Source organism: Bemisia tabaci, chromosome 2 (genome assembly GCF_918797505.1).
Source record: "Bemisia tabaci chromosome 2, PGI_BMITA_v3".
Taxonomy (NCBI): Eukaryota; Metazoa; Arthropoda; class Insecta; order Hemiptera; family Aleyrodidae; genus Bemisia; species Bemisia tabaci.
This window is the reverse complement of record NC_092794.1, coordinates 30,639,273-30,660,242: the sequence shown is the minus strand read 5'-3', so window position 1 is coordinate 30,660,242 and position 20,970 is coordinate 30,639,273. Positions and strand designations below refer to the sequence as shown.

At 37.4% G+C, this 20,970-nt stretch overlaps 2 protein-coding genes across 10 annotated transcripts in view; one reads left to right on the top strand and one right to left on the bottom strand.

Moving 5' to 3' along the window:
* The window catches only part of PsGEF (Protostome-specific GEF), a 516,326-nt gene that overhangs the window by 306,365 nt on the left and 188,991 nt on the right, over positions 1 to 20,970 (top strand). For all 9 annotated transcript variants that reach the window (XM_072297125.1, XM_072297127.1, XM_072297130.1 and 6 more), the window contains 2 exons: positions 3,398 to 3,499; positions 4,445 to 4,558. In XM_072297125.1, the coding sequence (XP_072153226.1) occupies positions 3,398 to 3,499; positions 4,445 to 4,558 (216 nt within the window). The remainder of the gene's footprint in view (positions 1 to 3,397; positions 3,500 to 4,444; positions 4,559 to 20,970) is intronic.
* Positions 1 to 20,970, bottom strand: part of LOC140223968 (uncharacterized) — a 112,534-nt gene that overhangs the window by 24,823 nt on the left and 66,741 nt on the right. The gene's annotated exons all lie outside the window — the stretch shown is intronic.

The window sequence follows — 20,970 nt, the reverse complement described above, 5'->3', positions numbered from 1 at the left end:
TGGTAAAGTTACCAACGGACCTCGGTAAAAACGGCGGCGGCGGCATAGAAACATCTTTCATAAGCGTCATTCATGCGTTAGTGGGGGTTGATGAAAAATTGCAATTTATTGCAATTTTATCTCTATAAAATCGCGATTTGATTGCAATTTATCGCGATTTTTCTCCCGATAATATTGCAATAAATCGCGACGTCGATAAAATCGCGATACGTTCTCCGAATAAATCGCAATTTATCGCGATCACTGCTACTTGGGACGCGCGGGCTTTAAATTTGCCATCAGGCTTAATTTTGTAAATCCATTTTGTTTTGATAATTTCTCTGTTATCGGGAGGGTCAACTTGTTGCCAAGTATTATTTTCTTCTAAACTGTTCAATTCATCATTCATAGCTTCTTGCCAGTTTACATGATCTGGAGAGATAATTGCTGGTTTATAGTTAAGGACAGGAATATTACAAACATTAGCAAAAATAGGGTCTTCGATAGGTAACTCGTCTTGGTGGTTTAGTTATGCGTTTAGGTCTGGGGGAATAAGAAGGTGGCGGTTGTGTTGGAGTAAATTGATGAGCATCAGGGGTATTATCATTGATAACATTTTGATCAGGGGGTTGATTTTCAATATCATTATTCTTTGGTCTTAGAAGATTAGAAGAATCATCGACAATTACATATTCTTCGTTTTTGTTTGCTGTACATGGAGATTTATTTTCTAATTTAATACTATTTTTGAGCATCATGAATAAATCTTACATGTCTACTAACAACCACTTTTTCTCCAATTAGAATTCTATACCCATAGTCAGTGTAACCAATTAGACTTCCTCTTATTTCTCTGCATCCTAATTTTGAAGGGTACCTTCTCACATCAGGAACCATAACAAAAAGAGGTAGTCCCCAAAATTATTAGGTTTGATAAATGGTTTTGAGTTAAAGAAAATTTCATATGAGGTTTTTACTAGTACCTACTGTGTTTGCAAGAGATCTGTTGTATAAGAATGTTGCAGTTGAAACTAATTCAGGCCAAAATTTATGTGCAACACCTGTTTCCCTTAAAAGACACCTAGTTCTGTCCATAATCGTCCTATTAAAGCGTTCTGCAACTCCGTTTAATTCATGTGTATAAGCAAGACAAGGTCGCAGGTAAATTCCCTTTTGTCTGATAAAATCATGAATTCCTTTGTTTAAATATTTAGACCCATTATCACAGCGTATTTCTTTGACCTTTTTTTAAGTTTGATTTTCAACAAAATTAACATATGAAATAAAGCAGCTTATACATCACTTTTGGATTTGATGAGGAAAGCAAAGACTACTGTAATCATCAATAAAATTTGACAAGTAATGTTCTTCTCTGTAGCCAAGGGGATTGATAGGTCCATTTACATCTGTATGGATAACTTCTAGAATATCGCTCGTAGGACCTCTTTGATTATTGAATTTGAGTTTGGAAATTTTGTTTTCTAGACGAATTTCACAATCTAAATTTCTTTTACTCAAAGTATTCGGTAAACCATCGGCTAATTTTAAATTTACAAGTTCTCTAAGATCGTTAAAGTTTATGTGACCTAATGCGCGGTGCCATTTTTCAGTGTTACTAATAACGTTGTTAACTTCAATTCTATTGGCATTATTGCAATTGACTGGACATTTCAATTTATACATATTCTCACTTCTAAAAGCAATCGAGATAATTTCATTTAAAGTATTATAAATTTTAGCACAATCTTCCAGAAAAACTACACGGTAACCATTGTCGCTAATTCTTGATACGATTAATTAATTACGTTTCATTTCTGGCACATAAAAAACATTATTGATTTCAGTTTTGATTAATTTACCAAAGACGTTACAAAAGACAGACACTTTATCTAGTTTTTCAGCTTTTAAAATAAAGCCATCAGCTACCTTAATTTCGAGAGAGGTTTCGAGATAAGAAAGTTCTGAAAAAAGGGATTCATCATTCACAATATGGTCGCTATATCCACTATCTAAAGTACATACAGAACATACAGATACAGATACATGATGTAACATACAGATTTGAATCAGAGGAATGGCTTGCAGATAAGAGACTTAGGTACGGAACTAGAAGTTGAAGTTACGAAGTAATTCCCACTGTTCAAGGTATTTTCATCGTATGGAGGGTAGAAGTATTTATTACTAGACGTCGAAGCTGCATTACTTTGGTTGAAACCTCTGCTCGGTTTTCTTGCATTGTATCCTCTGCTGCGGTAACTTCCTAGTCCTCGATTGAAGTTGCCTGAATCTCTTGAGCCACGCTCTGCTACCATGTTAAAGTAACACAATAAAAAGACCAATTTATCACTGAAAGCTTATGCGGAGGCACTTATATTCATTTAAAATACTTATACAATTTGATTTCTATTAAATAACGTATACAACTTAACTGGGTGCGATCATGAGCGGATATAATGATGTTGATAAGAGGGGAAGATGACCAATGAGGTTCGGCACACCGATTGATCAATGATCGGCGGGAAATTACAAATTCAACAAATGCACCATTGATAATGAAAGTGTGGCCTTAGTCACAGGATAAGAATCAGGAATACGTAACATCATTTTGCATACACGAGATGACAAATTCAAAAGAGCACCAGAGACTCATAAACATTACGATGCCTTGCAATATCCGCTGACATTCTGGAAAGGTTAAAAGGGTTACACTATTTCGAAAATTTTCTGATTGATCCCAAGTCTAAAAAGCCTCACCGGAAGAAAGTGACTTGCAAGGATTTTTACTCTTATTATATTATGGTCCGGAGAGATTCTCTTGGTTTACATTTTCGTTTTTGGCATCTATCTCATCAGTGTACCACTGATATGTTCGTTAAAATGGAGTCAGAGCAATTACGTTATGTTTTGTTAAATGAAAAGAAATTGAGATGTGAAAATTATGCTCATTTGAAGGGCGCAGTACAAAACGATCCGAACGTCGATTCCAATAATTTGGGACATGCGACTATTTTACCCTTGACCCGTGTATTGTCCGCGGTACCTTTACGAATACACTCAAGATATATGGCTTTGCATACGTTCGTTAAGAGGGCCATCCGCGGCCCTTTTTATAGAACCTGTACTTGCAATGCTGCAGGCTGGAAAGAAATAACGGATGAACTGATGTCTGATCTAAATGCTATCGGCAGACATGATCTAATAGCACGAGTGTTTCACTTAAAAGTAAAGAAACTTTTAATAAACGAATAAAAGATACGAGAAACGAATAAACGATTTAAATTATTTAGAAATGCACGACCGTACCTACAGTTTTTTCTTTCAAAAAAGAGGTGAAGTTTTAAATCACTAAAATTAAAATAAAAAATTTGATTCCACCCAGTTTTTGACCATTTTTTAACATACTTTTTCGTATTTTCAGCATTTTAGAGAGGTTATTAAACAACTAAAAATGATTCAAAAGTATACCGATCTGAAAGATCCAGATCACCAATCGATATCAAAGGTTGTTCAGCAGTTCCAGGTAAGTAGGCTGAATACATTTTCTTTTCATTGCTAAATATCCAATACGTATACATGGGGTAGGTACCTTAGGAGGGTACGTACCCCTGTCTATTATTTGATTAGTACATACGATCGATGGTGAAACTCCCGCAAACCGAGAATCTGGGTTTCCAACGTTGCAAACTTCAATGCAACAATCGGAATCATCGACTATCAGTATTGTTAAATTTACAACTGTGGTATTTTGAAAACAATGGATGGTTCTTATTTAACCTTAAAAGCTACGGTAAAATACCGGAATCTTTGACCAGCGATACTATCCCCTTTAAACATATGGTAAAGAATCGAAATCCTCGATCACCGATATTTTTAAAAGTTAGAGGTAGGGGGGGGGGGGGGAGAACTTTTTTGCTCACCTTGTATACGAGTCAAGGACGCGCCTTATCAACACATTGTGCTGCACCAAAAAAAAGTTTTTTTCCAAATTCGGTTTGTAAAAATGTAATTTCCGTTTTGATTGTATTACTAATGTGTTGCTCAATTTTACCTTTATTTAAAATGAAAATATAACAAAACCACCATTTGGTAATTTTTTCTTCAACTGTCATGCGAAAAATTAATTTTCGTTTTGATAATAATACATATGCGATTTTCAATTTTACCTTTATTCAAAATGCAAACATAAAAAAAACCCTCTTTTAGCGTTTTTCTCTAAACTGATTTGCAAAATTTTATATCCGTTTTACAAATATCAGTAAAAGGACTTTAAAATTACAATTTTCTTTAGTACATTTATCAGCCTTTATCATGTGAAATTTTATAACAGGCATTTTGAATATTTCACAAAGAAGACAGGGGTTTTTCTTTAAAAGAATAGAAGAATCCTACGTCCCCGAAGATGTAAAAATCACAAATTCTTTTTTTTTCGGTGTGGAGTTTACTGCTTGTTTTTTTGTTTCTCTAGATTTCTTATCGAGAAATGACCTTGAAATCTGGTCTCATGGAGCCGGAGGGTGATGGCCGTCCGTTATTATCGCTCCAAGATTTGGAGAGCAGACTGGTTTTCACGCGATGTAAGGTAATTGTATTAGCATTTTTATTCTTGTTGGAATGGAAGAAAATAAGCTTTTGGTTGGACAAATGAGATGACCTTGCAACAGCTTAGAAGGGTTCGGTTCACGTAGAAACCTTTTTGGAAGGAATTCAATTTTAGGACGAACGTTTTTGGAATTCAAGTGGAGCATCATTAGGTGCAGTTTACCAGCATTCTTGCCTCGGAACGGTTCAGTGTAAATAGTTTAAACATCAATAGTAATGCCGATTATGGCTTGAAATAACTAGATTTTTTTAGAGTCCCTAGGTACTCAATGGTGTATAGAACAGTCGATAATTTTTTTTTTTCCAAAATCGATTTTACCACTAAATTTACTGAATAATTTTAGCCTCAGAAAAGTTTTTGCCAAAATTCATCAAATTTCAATGCGCCCATTATTCTACATTTCAGCATTATCTCCGATTACACAAGCAGTAACTCCAACACAATGTGTTGATAAGGCGCGTCATTAACTCGCACATATCAACCCCTTTAGTTTTCATTTACAGAGATTTCAAAATAGGCAAGTAGCACAACAAGAGAATTCATACGATCCGACACGTCAACGACGCACTTTGACGAGACCGTGTATTGTGAATGTAGAAAGCTATTCGAACGAATTTAAGTTTTTTGATCTGCCTGAAGCAAAATCTTATCAGATTCTTAAAAAAAAGGTGCTGCGGAATAATTTAAGCGAAGAAAGGAAAAATTCTGTCGAACTCCTAGAAGATAAAGTCATGCAAGTCAAGCATGTGATTGGCTTACTTTTTGCACAATTTAACTTATTTTTGCGAAAGAACGCTCATTTATGTACATTCTTGGCCATCTTGGTTAGAATTGAAATCTGTAGGCTGGTAGTGAAATTTCGTGTGTTAGAAGGTGCTCAGAAGAGTGGCTGCACTTTTGGGCCCTAAGCTCTCCATCAAGCGATCCGTCCATTCTCTCGCTATAAAGGTACTCTAAGCACAACAAGAGAAATCACGATCCAACATTGCGAGGTCAACGACACACCTTGATGAGACCGTGTATTGTGAATAGAGAAAGCCATTCGAAAGAGTTTAAGTTTTTTGATCTGCCTCAAGCAAAATCTTGTAAAATTCTTGAAGAAAAGTGCTACGAAATAATTCAAGCGAAGAAAGGAAAAATTCTGTCGAACTCCTAGAAGATAAAGTCGATTTAAAGGAATTTTGGGGCTAAAATACCCAAATTACCGGTACTATTAATCCCTTTATATTATTGAAAAGAAATTGACTCGATATAAATGCAATTGCTTTAAAAATGTCTTGCTTTTGTTATTACTTTAAACGTCTTTCCATGGAAAGCAGTTCAACCATGTCTATGCTTTATTCATTCATGAATTGAAAGTAAGAAATCTCCATCCCGAAAATCTACCGATTTGCCGTTAAAAATTGCAGAAACTTGATATACCAGGTCGATGCACCCACTCGTTGAATTTACCAACCGATTTTGTGAGTGCAAATAGGTATATAAAAATCAACATGCTATAGTCATTTTGGATGCATTTATTTTTCATGAAACAATGATAATTTCAATCCCGAAAAACCATTAATTTTCCGTATAAAATCTAAAAAATCAAAATATGTCCACTCCCTGGCGTGAAAATTAGATTCTACGTGTGAAAATGCTCATTTATCGATATATGCTGAACAGAAACGATTTGTGAATACAGTTAGAAGTCCAAGGCTCCATTAATTTAACAGAAAAATAAAACGGCAAAAATTAGATCGGATTTTAGCCGCTTTGCCCGCCTCTCCTCGTTATTTACAAACCGTTCCTATACTTATCGAAAAAATTTTCTCACAGCTTTGAGTTATTATCAGCTTCCATTTAAATCCCGGTTTGATGACCGAATCGGCTGCCCAAAAAGCAAGCGATTTTTGAAAGGTTGCATGAGAAATTCGTGATATAAACGGCTCTCAGGAAATCACCCCATGGCTAAAATTGGTGGTATAAATGTTTGAGAAACATATTTAAGAAACTAAGGCATTACACTATGGAGTCAATTTCGTTTTAATAATATAACAGGATTTACTACCGGTTTTTTAGCTATTATAGCCCCAGAATACTTTTGAAGTGGCTTTACTTTCCAGAATCTTGACCGAATTTTTTTTTTTGCTTAAACGACTTAAGAGACACTGTAGTTAAAAAATATAAAGAATTTTCGATTTTGACCAAAAAAAAATGTTCGTTTAGGCACACCGTGTATTCTGTGGAGTACTGCTGCTATTCAAACCTTGTCTTCACGTTAAAATTCTTACAAGGAAGCCCCTTGCAAGAGGCGATTTTTTTGTAATTTCTCCCAATTTTTTCTCCGTTATATAATTGAAGTGCTTGTCAAATTCTGAGGTCAATTACATTTAATTGTAATTTATACATTTCTTTTTTTCCCTTCATTTTATTTTTCGTATGGAGAAGTTCCGTTGATTTCTTCGGATTTTGAGTACTGTTACTTCTCTTCTATTCGGCAGATTTTTATGAATGAGACCTCTTTTAATTCGTGTTTTAACGGAGAGTAAGGAAAAAATTGCTAGTAAGTAAACGCGAAACAGTTTCTTCGAAAATTGGACGAATCCTAGCGTGACGGTAAAATGGTTAATCAAGCGTAAACAATCGGGCGAGGGTCTGGGTCGGGTCGCTCGGGAAGAACAAAGAAACTGCCTCGGTTTCTGGATAGTGGTCCGGTGTGCAGGGAGAAGAAGGGTAAGTGGATTTCTGTAAAAGCGAATGATTTCTGTATGTGTTATGGTTAGCACATGGTCTAATGAGTTTTGAGGCTCATAACAGAATGCACTTACGGCTGTCCTGGCTGGCCCTGGCTATCAGAGCAGTGGTACCAAATTTTGAAAAGCATAACATGGGTGTAGATATCCGTCGATGCAACTTTTTAAACAAAACGGAGGAGTGAAATTCTCATTCGAAGAGTGCCGAACTGCTCAGCAATTCTCGAATCAGTTCGTTTGCTTCTGCATATATATGCATATTTTAAATTAGCGGGGAGCATTCTTAGGTTTTTTTTTAAAAGAACCAAGTGACGTAGACTCTTGGTATTTATTGTACATAACATAGAAAGCCTCAGAATGAGAATACAATTTAAATCATAATTATTGACAGGTTAGTAAACTTCTTACACGCTTTGGAAAATCTCAGAAGTTCGCGGCAGTCACTTTTCGGTAAGGAACTAAGGGACTTGGTTTTTGTATCGAGTGGGGGGTCGAAATGGTCGCAAAGTTGGTATACTACGTATGCGCGCCAAAAAATTATGATTCATTTGGTATTGTTATCGGGATTCAAGTTCCTTCTTCATTGAGGGCTGCAGGTTTCACTCTCTTTTGTTCACAAATCTAGTTAAGTTTTTTTTCATGCTACGCTACACTAAGAAATTATTGTTTAAAAACCATACCTTTATTCATGCAGAACGACATCAATAGTGGTAGTTATGATCTAATGTTCGAATCTGTCTTTGAACCAAACAATTACAAAGGTAAAATTTAAGAAGCCAAGTAAGTATAATAGTAAACATTTTTTCATCAGAAACAACTTAATGACTGTTCCGGCACCATAAATCTATGTAACGATCAAATTTGCAATTTCCTACAGCTTAATGAAAAACGATGACTCATCACCGATACATTCATATAATAGCAGACACCATAATATAACTAATATTAATATATAAGACTTGTGAAGTCAGAGAGCAATAAAAAGTTTGCTGCTATTCAACTTTTTAATGCCCTCCGACTTACATTGAAACTATTTTTCAAGAACGATCATCCCGGAACGTTTCTATATCTTTCAAAAAAAATTCTGTCAAAATTCTGCATTCCACCACCTAAATGATTTCTTTGAAAATGTTAATGAAACCTAGAGAAGTCATGAAATATGACTGTTTCTGATGATTTCATGAAGTAACTACAAACTAATCTATGTTTTATCTCAATTTCAATTAACAATTTGTAAAAAGAACCCCGCACAGAGCATGGGGTCAGCGGCTCTCGATGAAAGTCGATGAAACTTTAATAGATTAATATAAAGTTCATAACTAAGGGAAAGCCAAAAAATTAGCTCACTATTGCGAGTAGAAGCTGAGATATTCGCGATTGAACCCGGAGTATTTTCTGTGCGGCGGAGGTAAATTCTCCGTGTCGCCTTACCTTCCTTGAGCACTTCGGCCGGAAAACCTCCTCTCCCCACCAGGTAACTACGATGTCGCATTGTTTACACTCACTCCTTCGATTAGGACACTTCGTTCGGGCTGTGCGATATGGAGCTCCCTGCCTCTCGCACCTCTCCCGTGTCGGCGCCGCCGCCGGTCGGTTTAATCTGAAATGTAGGTGCTGAAACAGAATTGACAGATGCGGGGAGAGGGACGGAATACGGCATTCGCACCGGCCGAGCGCATAAGCACCTATCTTTACGTGAGTGACGTGAGGTCTGATCGAGAACGCTGAACAACGAGAGGAGAGAGGACTCGGAATTCTTCCGCCATGCTGCGGCATGATAGAAAATAGTCCGGATTCAATTGCGAATATCTTGGCTCCTACTCGCAAAAGTGAGCTAATTTTTTGGCTTTCCCTTAATTATGAACTTTATATCAATCTTTAAAGTTTCATCGACTTTCACCGAGAGCCGCTGACCCCATGCTCTGTGCGGGGTTCTTTAGTTTTCCCTGTTCAACCACACCTCTGGCTTGTACCATACGCTTAATTAAGCTTCTTACTTACGAAAATTGCAAAATAAAAATAAAATAAAAAATAAATAAAATAAAATACCTTAGTGATGGTATTTTTACTTTTGTATGGTTCAAAGGCCGAAAAGCATATATCCATATACTTACCACTATTAAATGATGTTCTCTGTGAGTACCAGTATGGCTCATAAATCAAAGATTTTTCTCAGCATGGTGATTTTACCGCCAGTTATTTTCACCTTACCTTACTTTATTTACGTAACTTGTGTACGTATACATTACACTTCATCTTTAAATCAACGTTAAGAGGCCAAAACATGACGCTCTGTGGTAAAGGGCGCTTCTCTCAGTGGCAGAAGGAAGTGATATAGTTTTCAGTCTTACTTTTTGAGTTTACTTTTTCAGTCCAATAAAAAAAAAGTATGGACTGGACCATAAGAGAACCAAAAAATAAAACGCTCCCGAAGAGGGATCAAACCTCGATCTCCAGGGATTAAGCCGGTCGCAAAGGCACTCGGCCACACTGGAAGCGCTCTTATATGCTGAGAAACTACACAATTTAACTAAAAAAATGATTTTTAGCTGGGAGCTTTGAGAGGCGTGTTATGAAAATGCGTACGGTCATGAGCCTCATTCTTCGCAGCTGTTTTTCGGAGCTGCTCAACTTTAGTAGCACAATCCGTTTCCCATACATTTTAGAAACATCTCAAAAAGTCTCAATGAAACGTTGAACGTCAACGTTTAATGAAACGTCATCTCATTGAAACGTTGCAGAAAAATTTATGAAAAACACAATTGACGCGAAGTACAATAAAAGTTTCACTAATCTAAATCTGAAACGTTTTAAAAACGTGTATTTGAATTGAGAAAGAAATCGAAACTAATAACAATTGTAAAAAATAAAACATAATTAACATGCTTCAAAACTATCTTGGAAACATTATTGTGAAACGAAGGTCCTTTTTATCCTCAAAAAGATTTTGAAATAAATTTAAAATTCCTTTTTTTTAGCTTTTTGATCCTAGATCAAAATAATTTGAGATGTTTAAAAAACAATTTAAAAGGAAAAATTTACGCGATTTTTCAGAAACTTATCTCATTTCAGAAGTATTTCTTATATGCTGTAAGAAACAGACGTATTTCATTTGAAATATTTTAGAAACGATTTTAAAACATTTTGATCTAGTTTGATTTTTGTTACTTTGAAATGAGTCCAAACCCTAGTAAAAATGATCACCTAAAAATATAGGGTGACATCACCTCACCTAACTTAGGTGAGGCGATTTTTGGAACAGGCGATGTCACCTAAAATTACTGGTAATGTCACCCAAAACTACATAGAGGTGATGTTACCTAGCATTGTGGGGCCGTGAAAAAAGCCCCCCCAAAATGGGTTATGAACGGGGATTATTTCAAAAACAGTGGAAAATGGCACCCTCGTGACACTATTAGGCACTTGCGTTGGAATTATGATTTAGAAGTTTTTGCCTGCTCCGGGGATTGAACCTGGAACCTCCCTAACACTGAAAGAAGACCTTACCTACTAATTGTAAGCTATGCCAGCTGCCTGAAAGTAGCGACGAAAAACCTGCATTTAGCTTCGAATTAAACGTGCACTGTACAGCCAGGATATCTCGACCAGTTCTTCTTGATTTGTTATTTTTTTATTTTAATTCATTCCAGTTGATTACTTCACTTCGTTTTATTCATCCAATTTAAAAAAAAAAAAATTGTTTCGCGTGTATTTAGCAATTTTTTCCTTACTCTCCGTTAAGACACGAATAAAAAAGAGTCCTCATTCATAAAAATCGGCCGAATAGAAGAGAAGTTACCATAAGGTGAGGTTGGGTAACTGGGCGGTGGGGTAACTGGGCAGTACCCTCTGTATTTCTACCAGATTAGTGCAAAAATTGTTTTCACTGTTGGCATACCTTCATTATGACGTAAACCATCTAGAACATGTAAACATAACTTCAAAAAAAAATTTTATGGTGAATGGTGAAGTGCCGAAAATTGTACAGCTTTTTTTTCAAAACAACGCCAGAGGTGGTCCCGAAAAGAGCCTCATATCTCACTCCCAGCAAGTATTTTATTCAACTTTGACAATTCTTCTTTATGTATGATGTATCTGTGTAATGCGTGAGTAATTACAACGTAATTGGATGAAAATACTGGCTGCAAAGGGTTGATGCCCAGTTACCTTGAAAATTTTCCCTTTGTGGGGTAACTGGGCACCCACCCCAAGGTAACTGGGCAGGTGGCAGTGGTGGCACCTGCCCAGTTACCCATTGCCAGGTTGCTGTGCTTCGGTGTTTGTTTACTTCTGAAAATTTCAAAACTAATTGACTATTGTGGACTTTTAAGTGCCAAAGACCAATAATCAGGGTTCCCAGCACACTAAACTTCTAACTTAAGTCAATTATAGCATAACTTAAGCATTACTTAATTACATTTTTGCCGCTAACTGTTACGACATCACTTTTAACGACTTAAACATGGTTATATAAATTCAAATGAAATTCTCTGAAACCCTCATGAGAAGGACATTCTTTTCTGGCCAATGAGAATTACAAATAATGCCCCCCTTAAAAATTAAGGGAACTTTTTGGCGCCTGACTCTATCCCAGATCAGCCTTGCGGCTTAATTTTTTTTCATTTTTTAAAAATGTATCATGCTTAATCTCACTAAAAGTGGCCAAACAGTGTCCTGGTATACAATACTACTTTTATAAGTAGTAATACAGAAAGTTCTAAGCATTTATCTACAAGGAAACAATTTTTTTTTACCGTTATTCAATTCTCAGATTTGAGGGTTTTTTTGCCGCTAACTGTTACGACATCATTCTTAACCACTTAAACATGTTTATATACATTCAAATGACATTTTCTTAAACCTTCATGAGCAGGACATCACCTTCTGGCCAATGAGAATTAAAAATAATGCCCCCCTCAAAAATTAAGGGGGGGTAGTCCAGTTACCCCACGACGTTGGGTAACTGGGTGAAAAAAACGGGAAATTTTTGAAAATTTGTGGGAAAAAATTGAAAGATGAAATTCGACTTTTGACTCTTCCTACATTTAGACAAGGTGTTGTACTTACTAAAAAAAATTTAAAAGTAGCCTCCACTGTCAATATAATGATGGGAAAAAAATCATGAAGTTGAAATTTTGACATTTTTCTCCGAACTCCTGCCCAGTTACCCAACCTCACCTTATTCGAAATCCGAAGAAATCAACGAAACCTCGATTTCTCCACACAAAAAATAAAATGAAGGGGAAAAAAGAAATATATAAATTACAATTAAATATAATTGACCTCAGAATTTTTCGGAATTGAAATTACTTACATATTATTGTTTTATGAAAAATAAATGCACCCAAAATGAGTATAGTATATTGACTTTTACATACAGGGTGTTTCAGACCACCCGTACCAGGCCTTTTTCTCGGTTGGTTTGGGTCGTACGAAGTCGGAGACCGCGGGGTTGAATAAGGAATTGACCCCAAGGAATCCGAATTTCGTGGTCCCGAAACCCCCCCAACTCCCCTGGGGGGGTAAAGGGGGGGTCACGATACTAAAAGTCACGGTTTCCGACCGAATTGCGGATAGATCGCATCAGAATTGAAAAGCACGGAAAATTTCATGTGAAATTGACCCCTAAAAATCCAAAATCGGACCATCCAAGGCCCAAAAAGGATCCCCTAAAGAGGGGACAGTACCTCCCTCCATAATTTCTCTTTGGTCTCAAAATTGACGTAAGTTCTCCAGAAAAAGACGGTTTCACAGGTAATCGACCCCGAGAAATCCAAATTTCATGGTCCCGAAGCTCCTCTAGCCCCCCTTGGGAGGTAAACGGGGGGGCCCAATTTTAAAAATCGGGGCTCCTTTCCGAATCGCAAATTGATTGCATCCAAATTGAGGAGCAGAACACATGTACATCTTAAGTGACTCCTAAGAGTTCTAATGGACCCCCTGAACGGCAGAAAGTAACTCCCTGAGGAGGGGGGCCTCGCCCCCGCCAAAAATTTCTCAGGATTCCTCTTTGGTCGCAAAATTGACGTCGATTCTCCAGAAAAAGACGGTTTCCTATGTAATCGACCCAGAGGAGCTCAGGGAACATGAAATTTAGAGTCCTCGGGGTCGATTACATAGGAAACCGTCTTTTTCTGGAGAATCGACGTCAATTTTGCGACCAAAGAGGAATCCTGAGAAATTTTTGGCGGGGGCGAGGCCCCCCTCCTCAGGGAGTTACTTTCTGCCGTTCAGGGGGTCCATTAGAACTCTTAGGAGTCACTTAAGATGTACATGTGTTCTGCTCCTCAATTTGGATGCAATCAATTTGCGATTCGGAAAGGAGCCCCGATTTTTAAAATTGGGCCCCCCCGTTTACCTCCCAAGGGGGGCTAGAGGAGCTTCGGGACCATGAAATTTGGATTTCTTGGGGTCGATTACCTGTGAAACCGTCTTTTTCTGGAGAACTTACGTCAATTTTGAGACCAAAGAGAAATTATGGAGGGAGGTACTGTCCCCTCTTTAGGGGATCCTTTTTGGGCCTTGGATGGTCCGATTTTGGATTTTTAGGGGTCAATTTCACATGAAATTTTCCGTGCTTTTCAATTCTGATGCGATCTATCCGCAATTCGGTCGGAAACCGTGACTTTTAGTATCGTGACCCCCCCTTTACCCCCCCCCAGGGGAGTTGGGGGGGTTTCGGGACCACGAAATTCGGATTCCTTGGGGTCAATTCCTTATTCAACCCCGCGGTCTCCGACTTCGTACGACCTAAACCAACCGAGAAAAAGGCCTGGTACGGGTGGTCTGAAACACCCTGTATGTGCACTCCGTAAATTCAACGAGTGGGTACATCGACCTGGTAGGTATAACATGTTTCTGCGATTATTTCCGACAACTTGGTAGATTTTCGGGATGTAAATTGCTTACTTTCAATTAATGAATGAATAAAGTATGGACATGGTTGAACTTTTTTGCATGGAGAGACGTTTAAAATAAAAAAATCAAGACTTATTTAATGCAATGGCATTTATATCGAGTCAATTTCTTTTCAATAATATAACGGGATTTATACTACCGATGATTTGGGTTTTTTAGCCCCAAAAACCTTAAATCGACTTTATCTGCTAGGATTTCGACAGAATTTTTCCTTTCTTCGCTTAAATTATTCCGTAGTACTTTTTTTCAAGAATTTGATAAGATTTTGCTAGGGGCAGATAAAAAAACTGAAATTCGTTCGAATAGTTTCTACATTCACAATACACGGTCTCGTCAAAGTGCGTCGTTGAAGTGTTGGATCGTATGAATTCTCTTGTTGTGCTGCTTGCCTTTTTTGAAATCTCTTTAGGTAAATGAAAACTAAAGGGGTTGATATGTGCGAGTTAATGACGCGCCTCATCAACACATTGTGTTGGAGTTCACTGCTTGTTTTTATTTTACTTAATGTTCTAAATTTCCTTTTTTTTACATGTATTTATTCCCTTAGTTTTTTCCACCATATAAAAATGTTTCGCACAAAACAAATATTCTATTATGTACCTATGAAATTATCCAATAATTAGCTAATATTTAATTTTTCCTTACTTAATCCTGAAACTCAAATGCGACCTGTGTGATGTCACCTAGCTTCCAGGTGATGTCACCCACCTCCAAGGTGATGTCACCTACCTTCCAAGTGATGTCACCTACCTTCCAGGCGATGTCACCTACCTTTCAGGTGATATCACCAAGCTTCTAGGTGATGTCACCTATTTTTAAGGTGATGTCACCTATTTTTAAGGTGATATCACCGATTATTTAGGTGATCATTTTTACCAGGGTATCATGTTCCAAACATTTTTTGTTCCTCTTCTTCTCATTAATCTTTCTGAAAACGTTTTCAAAACCAATTATTAATGTTATCTGAAATGGATGGTTTTATTTGGACATTTGGAACACATTTTGAAAACGTTTCTACAGATATCGAAGATCTAAATCTAAAATGTTTCTGATACCATTCAAAAACCTTTCTCTTTCTTTCTGCATGCTTTTTTTTAAAAAAATATTTGTTAATCCTCTCTGAAACTCTTTGTTGAAACTAGGGCGTCACTTTGGAACGTTTTAAATTACATTTTGGGAACATCTCAGAAAATGAAGAGGTCTTAGAGGTATAATGTTTTGATACAATTTGAAATCTCAGCGACTGGAAAGGGCGCATCTGCTAATATATTCTAGGAGCCAGCTGCAGTTTTTGCGCCACTACTCCTACACGCTTCAAATGCAAAAACATAATTCTGACCTCCCTGGTAACGGATTACGCAATATCAGATCTCAAAAATTGTGCTTCTAGCCGCTGCGCCGTGCGAAAAACGGAAAAGCGTGTTTGAAATTGCACGGAGGAACCACTTTACGGTCACCTCAGAGTGTCTGAACACTTGTCTGGCAAGTTTTCCCCGTAAAATCTGTTAGTTTGGACATATGTAGGTAATGCTATTTGTGCCCAAATACGAGGTCTGTCCGGAAAGTATGAAGCCTCTTCTTATATCTTGAAATCCATTAGAAATAGGAAGTTGGGGCTTGGTTTGGGCTTTGTCCATATCTTCTTGAAAGCACACACGCAAGTTCAATGCCGTACGTTTAATCATTTGACATTGAGCACCTAATTAAACAGTGTGTATCAAGTGGACAGCTTTATGCAATAAGGAACTAGGGTCAAATTTTCGATTTTTTTTTTATGATGAATTCCGTATCAGGAGGGTATTTACTTACTATTGAGAAAAAGAAAATCCTCAAAAACAATTTTTATCCCGCTTCAGCGACCCCGCAAAAATTTGCCGTCGCAGGATCACGCGAAGTTCATTTTGCAATTGGGACCTATACTATGGTTCCCTATTGCGTAATGCGAAACTCGGATTTCCCATTTTGCAATTCGGAACTATAGACAGGACGGCATAATGCTTTCTCGGCATTCTCGGCTCCTGTTCGACCGATCTTGCTGATTTTTGGTATCCGGGGGTATTTTTCGACGGGAAACTCGAATTTCTGGTCAAATTTTGAAAATTCAAAAATCCAAGATGGCGGATGTGGCCTAAAATGCTATCTCGGCTCCTGTTCGATGGATCTTGCTGATTTTTGGGAACCGGGGGTATTTTTCGACGGGAAACTCGAATTTCTGGTCAAATTTTGAAAATTCAAAAATCCAAGATGGCGGATGTGGCCTAAAATGCTATCTCGGCTCCTGTTCGATGGATCTTGCTGATTTTTGGTAACCGGGGGTATTTTTCGACGGGAAACTCGAATTTCTGGTCAAATTTTGAAAATTCAAAAATCCAAGATGGCGGATGTGGCCTAAAATGCTATCTCGGCTCTTGTTCGATAGATCTTGCTGATTTTTGGAATCCGGGGGTTTTTTTCGACGGGAAACTCGAATTTCTGGTCAAATTTTGAAAATTCAAAAATCCAAGATGGCGGATGTGGCCTAAAATGCTATCTCGGCTCCTGTTCGATAGATCTTGCTGATTTCTGGTAACCGGGGGTATTTTTCGACGGGAAACTTGAATTTCTGGTCAAATTTTGAAAATTCAAAAATCCAAGATGGCGGATATGGCCTAAAATGCTATCTGGGCTCTTGTTCGATCGATCTTGCTGATTTTTGGTACCAAGAGGTACCGTAATAGCACACCTAGTCTGAGAGATGTTTTTAAAACGTGTCAATGACACCAAGCCTCATTTCTGAAATGTTTCACGTGATACTTTAAAAACCCGAATGAAGTGTCAAACACGAAGCCACTCTGTGTTCAACACATTCCCATGTCACCACATTTTATGTGTCTGTGAAACATTTGCAGATTGTGTCACCGAAATGTTTTGAATTCATTTTTTACATATTTCAATGACACAATGGGCAAAGGTCTCCGTTGGCAGTGCATTTTTGACACATTTCTGACACATTTGTAAAACAATGAGCCTTTAACTCAGATTTTCCTCTGATTTTCTAAATGTTTATGACACATTTTCGGCATAATCACTACAGTCTATGTAGTGTTAAACACGAGCCCACTCTGTGTTGAATACATCCGCATGTCACTACTTCTTAACCGTAAAAAAATTTTCAGACATATCGACGGTGAAACTACCAAACCACGTATCTCGGTTTGCGACGTCGTAGACTTCCTGTCATACTTTATTTTTTAAATAAAAAACTACATAACGTCCAGTCTTGAAAATTTCTGCGATTTTTCCTCTTTGTGCGGAGAAAATTCTGTGAAAATTTCAAGGAATGATATTGATTTGGTCTACTTCAAAAAAATAAAATGTGAGCGTAGATTTTTAAACACCGCAAACGAGATACGTGGTTTGGTAGTTTCACCGTCGATATGTTTTAGCAAATGTCGTGGAGGCATTATAGCTATCAAATCCAGTGCCTGGGCGGCCTGATTACAGACTATGCCTAAGGAGAGTATGGAACTATGGGTTCACTACATCAGTATTAAACTATCAGAGGGATTAGGACGTCCTCACTTTAGAAAAGTATACGCAAAGCATGATGTACGGTTTCAATATTTTAGATAATCCATAACTTATAAGCTCTTATGGAGATAAATGCGATGCATACCAAGAATTTAAAACTATTTTTAACTCTGCATAATTAAATAGCCAAAAAGTAAACCTTGAGACAAAAAAATAAACCAAAATTTGGTAAAATTGGAAAATGAAACGTCAACGCTCTCTGGTGGGTTCAGTTTGATCTAGGAAAATTTTTAGAAAGGTCTGAGAAATGTTTTCAACTTGTGTTCACCAGGTTTTAATGACAATCAAGGCACTGTTTTGTTTAACTGATATATTCCTGACACATTTCTGAAATAAATTTCCTTACCCTTATGCGTTTAAATTAATTTTATAAATAGTTATGACGTACGATCGCCGCGGATCAATTAAATGAGAGTGATACGAGTATTTCAACTGGAGAGCAATGAGGGAAATTCGTACACGAAAATCTGAAGGCGTTTCAAATACCATTCCGTCACGTTTCATACATAGATTCAACATATAGCTGTACCTTATCAGATTAAAAATACGAAATATCTACCAGTTGTTTCTGAAACATGTTTTTGAAGGATCTTGGAAACGTTGCTAAATTGTGTCAGAAATATGTCAGGTTTATTTCTCAGAAACTTCGAACTTCCAAGAATTTCTGCAGCAACGTTTTAAATATGTTTTAGAAATGTTTCCAAAATATTTAGTTGATCTCCTTTCCCAACATATCGTATACAAATCTAATATGAATCTGTGCCTGGGTCGTTAAAAAAAAAATTGACACAATTACAAATTTTTTTCGATAGATGTCAATAAAGGTTCATTGATTTTCATATAAATTGTGGCAGAAATGTTCCGTAAATATGTTTCAATCATAGGCTTAGCTGTGACAATGGTTTTGAAATGTTTTTGAAACCTTTCTGATATAGTTTATTGAACGGACTGCAATATATTGACAACACATAGCTGACACAATTCTTACACATTTTTTGGGTGGGTTATTTATGCCTTTTTGAAATAAGTTTGAAACGTTTCCAACTTATTTTTAAAAAAGTTTGAATGACCGCAATTAGAAACATTTTCGATTTGTTTTCAATACGTTTCAAAGACACGGCCAACTTGCCCATTTCATGTATTCGTTTTGAAAATTTGTTGGAAACATATGTCAATGACTGATCCGAGATTGACATAATTTGAAACATTTTAAAAACATTCCATTGTGTAACTGTGCTATTAGGGATTTTGGACGGGAAACTTGAATTTCTGGTCAAATTTTGAAAATTTGAAAATCCGAGATGGCGGATGTGGCCTAAAATGCTATCTCGGGCTGCTCGACCTATCGTGGTGAATCTTGGTTGTATAGGGGATATTTTTGGCCGGGAAACTCAAATTCCTAGCCGAGTTTCGAAAAATTGAAATTTTTCAAATTTTGACATTGAGCTTGTTCAGTGATTTTTGATTTTTGCGTTTTTTGAAGTATTTACTACGCATAAGCCACAAATAATTTCTCCGATATTTTTCGCATTTCAATCCACGAAAAACAAGTTTGAGGTTGCGTCTTCTGAGCTCCCCTTTAAACGCGTGTCCGAGGAATGAAAGATCCCCCAGGGGATACTTACTCAAGTAAGGTCATTTTCGGCCACATCCACCATCTTGGATTTTCGAATTTTCAAAATTCGATCAGAAATTCGAGTTTCCCATCCAAAAATACCACCTGGTACCAAGATTCACCGCAATAGATGGAGCACGAGCCGGGATAGCATTTTAGGCCACATCCGCCATCTTGGATTTTTGAATTTTCAAAATTTGACCAGAAATTCGAGTTTCCCGTCCAAAAATACCCCCTAACTCCGAAAATCAGCAGGATCGATCGAACAAGAGCCCAGATAGCATTTTAGGCCATATCCGCCATCTTGGATTTTTGAATTTTCAAAATTTGACCAGAAATTCAAGTTTCCCGTCGAAAAATACCCCCGGTTACCAAAAATCAGCAAGATCCATCGAACAGGAGCCGAGATAGCATTTTAGGCCACATCCGCCATCTTTGATTTTTGAATTTTCAAAATTTGACCAGAAATTCGAGTTTCCCGTCCAAAAATACCCCCTAACTCCGAAAATCAGCATGATCGATCGAACAGGAGCCGAGATGGCATTATAGGCCACATCCTTAATCTTGGATTTTCGAATTTTCAAAATTTCACGATTCACAGGTTTGTTGACCTGTTCAAGGGTTTATCGATCAATTCACGGATTTTTCGAACGAATCACGGGGTTGTCAATCGATTCACGGATTTGCGGATCGATTCGCTGGTTTTTGATCGATTCACGGTCGTCAATCGAATCAGTGCCGATCAAATCACGTCAATCGGTTCATGTTCTAACTTTTCGATCGATTCATGTCGGTCATGTCGGAATCATGACACCGGTTTTTCAATAATTTGTCGATCGAGTCGGTGTTGATCGATTCATGCTTTCATTTTTTGATCGATTCATGTCAATCAAATCTATAAACCCTCCCGTCCAAATTGCATGTTAATATTTGCCACCATTCTCGAAATATTAGCAAGTCGGTAGGTATCCATATTTTTGGCACACCCTGTTTTTTGTAGAATATCTTTCCGCAGGGACAATGCACCTCCCCCCTTCCTCGTATGATGGAAGGAAGGGGTGTTTTCTCTGTTGGGGTTAACCCTCCAGTTTGTAATAGTGACACCAGGGTCGTCTCCCCTATGCAGTCAGTGCTAAAACAATCTATAGTTCCTAATTGCAAAATGAGCTTCCCCGGATTCTTCATTTTGCAATAAGGAACTATAGCCTTTTTTTGTAATTATTGGCAACAGTGTGATGTTTTTGACGAATCTGTCAACACAGGGTGTTAAAGGAACTCCATAGCTATAAAATGAACCATCAAACCGCAACATTGATCGTTTTGATGAAAAACGCCAATGGTTTTTGCAAAAGTTGCTCTCCTGAAAACCTACCGTTCTGCCTATAGTTCCGAATTGCAAAATGCTATCCAAGTGTGTGCGTCGCATTTTGTTTCCCGCGATAATGTCTGACCTCGAAGATCAGCGAATTTACATCAAGTTTTGTTTCAATCTCGGCAAAACTTCGGCTGAAACTGCGCGAATGATGCTGCAAGCTTCTTGTGATGAGGCAATG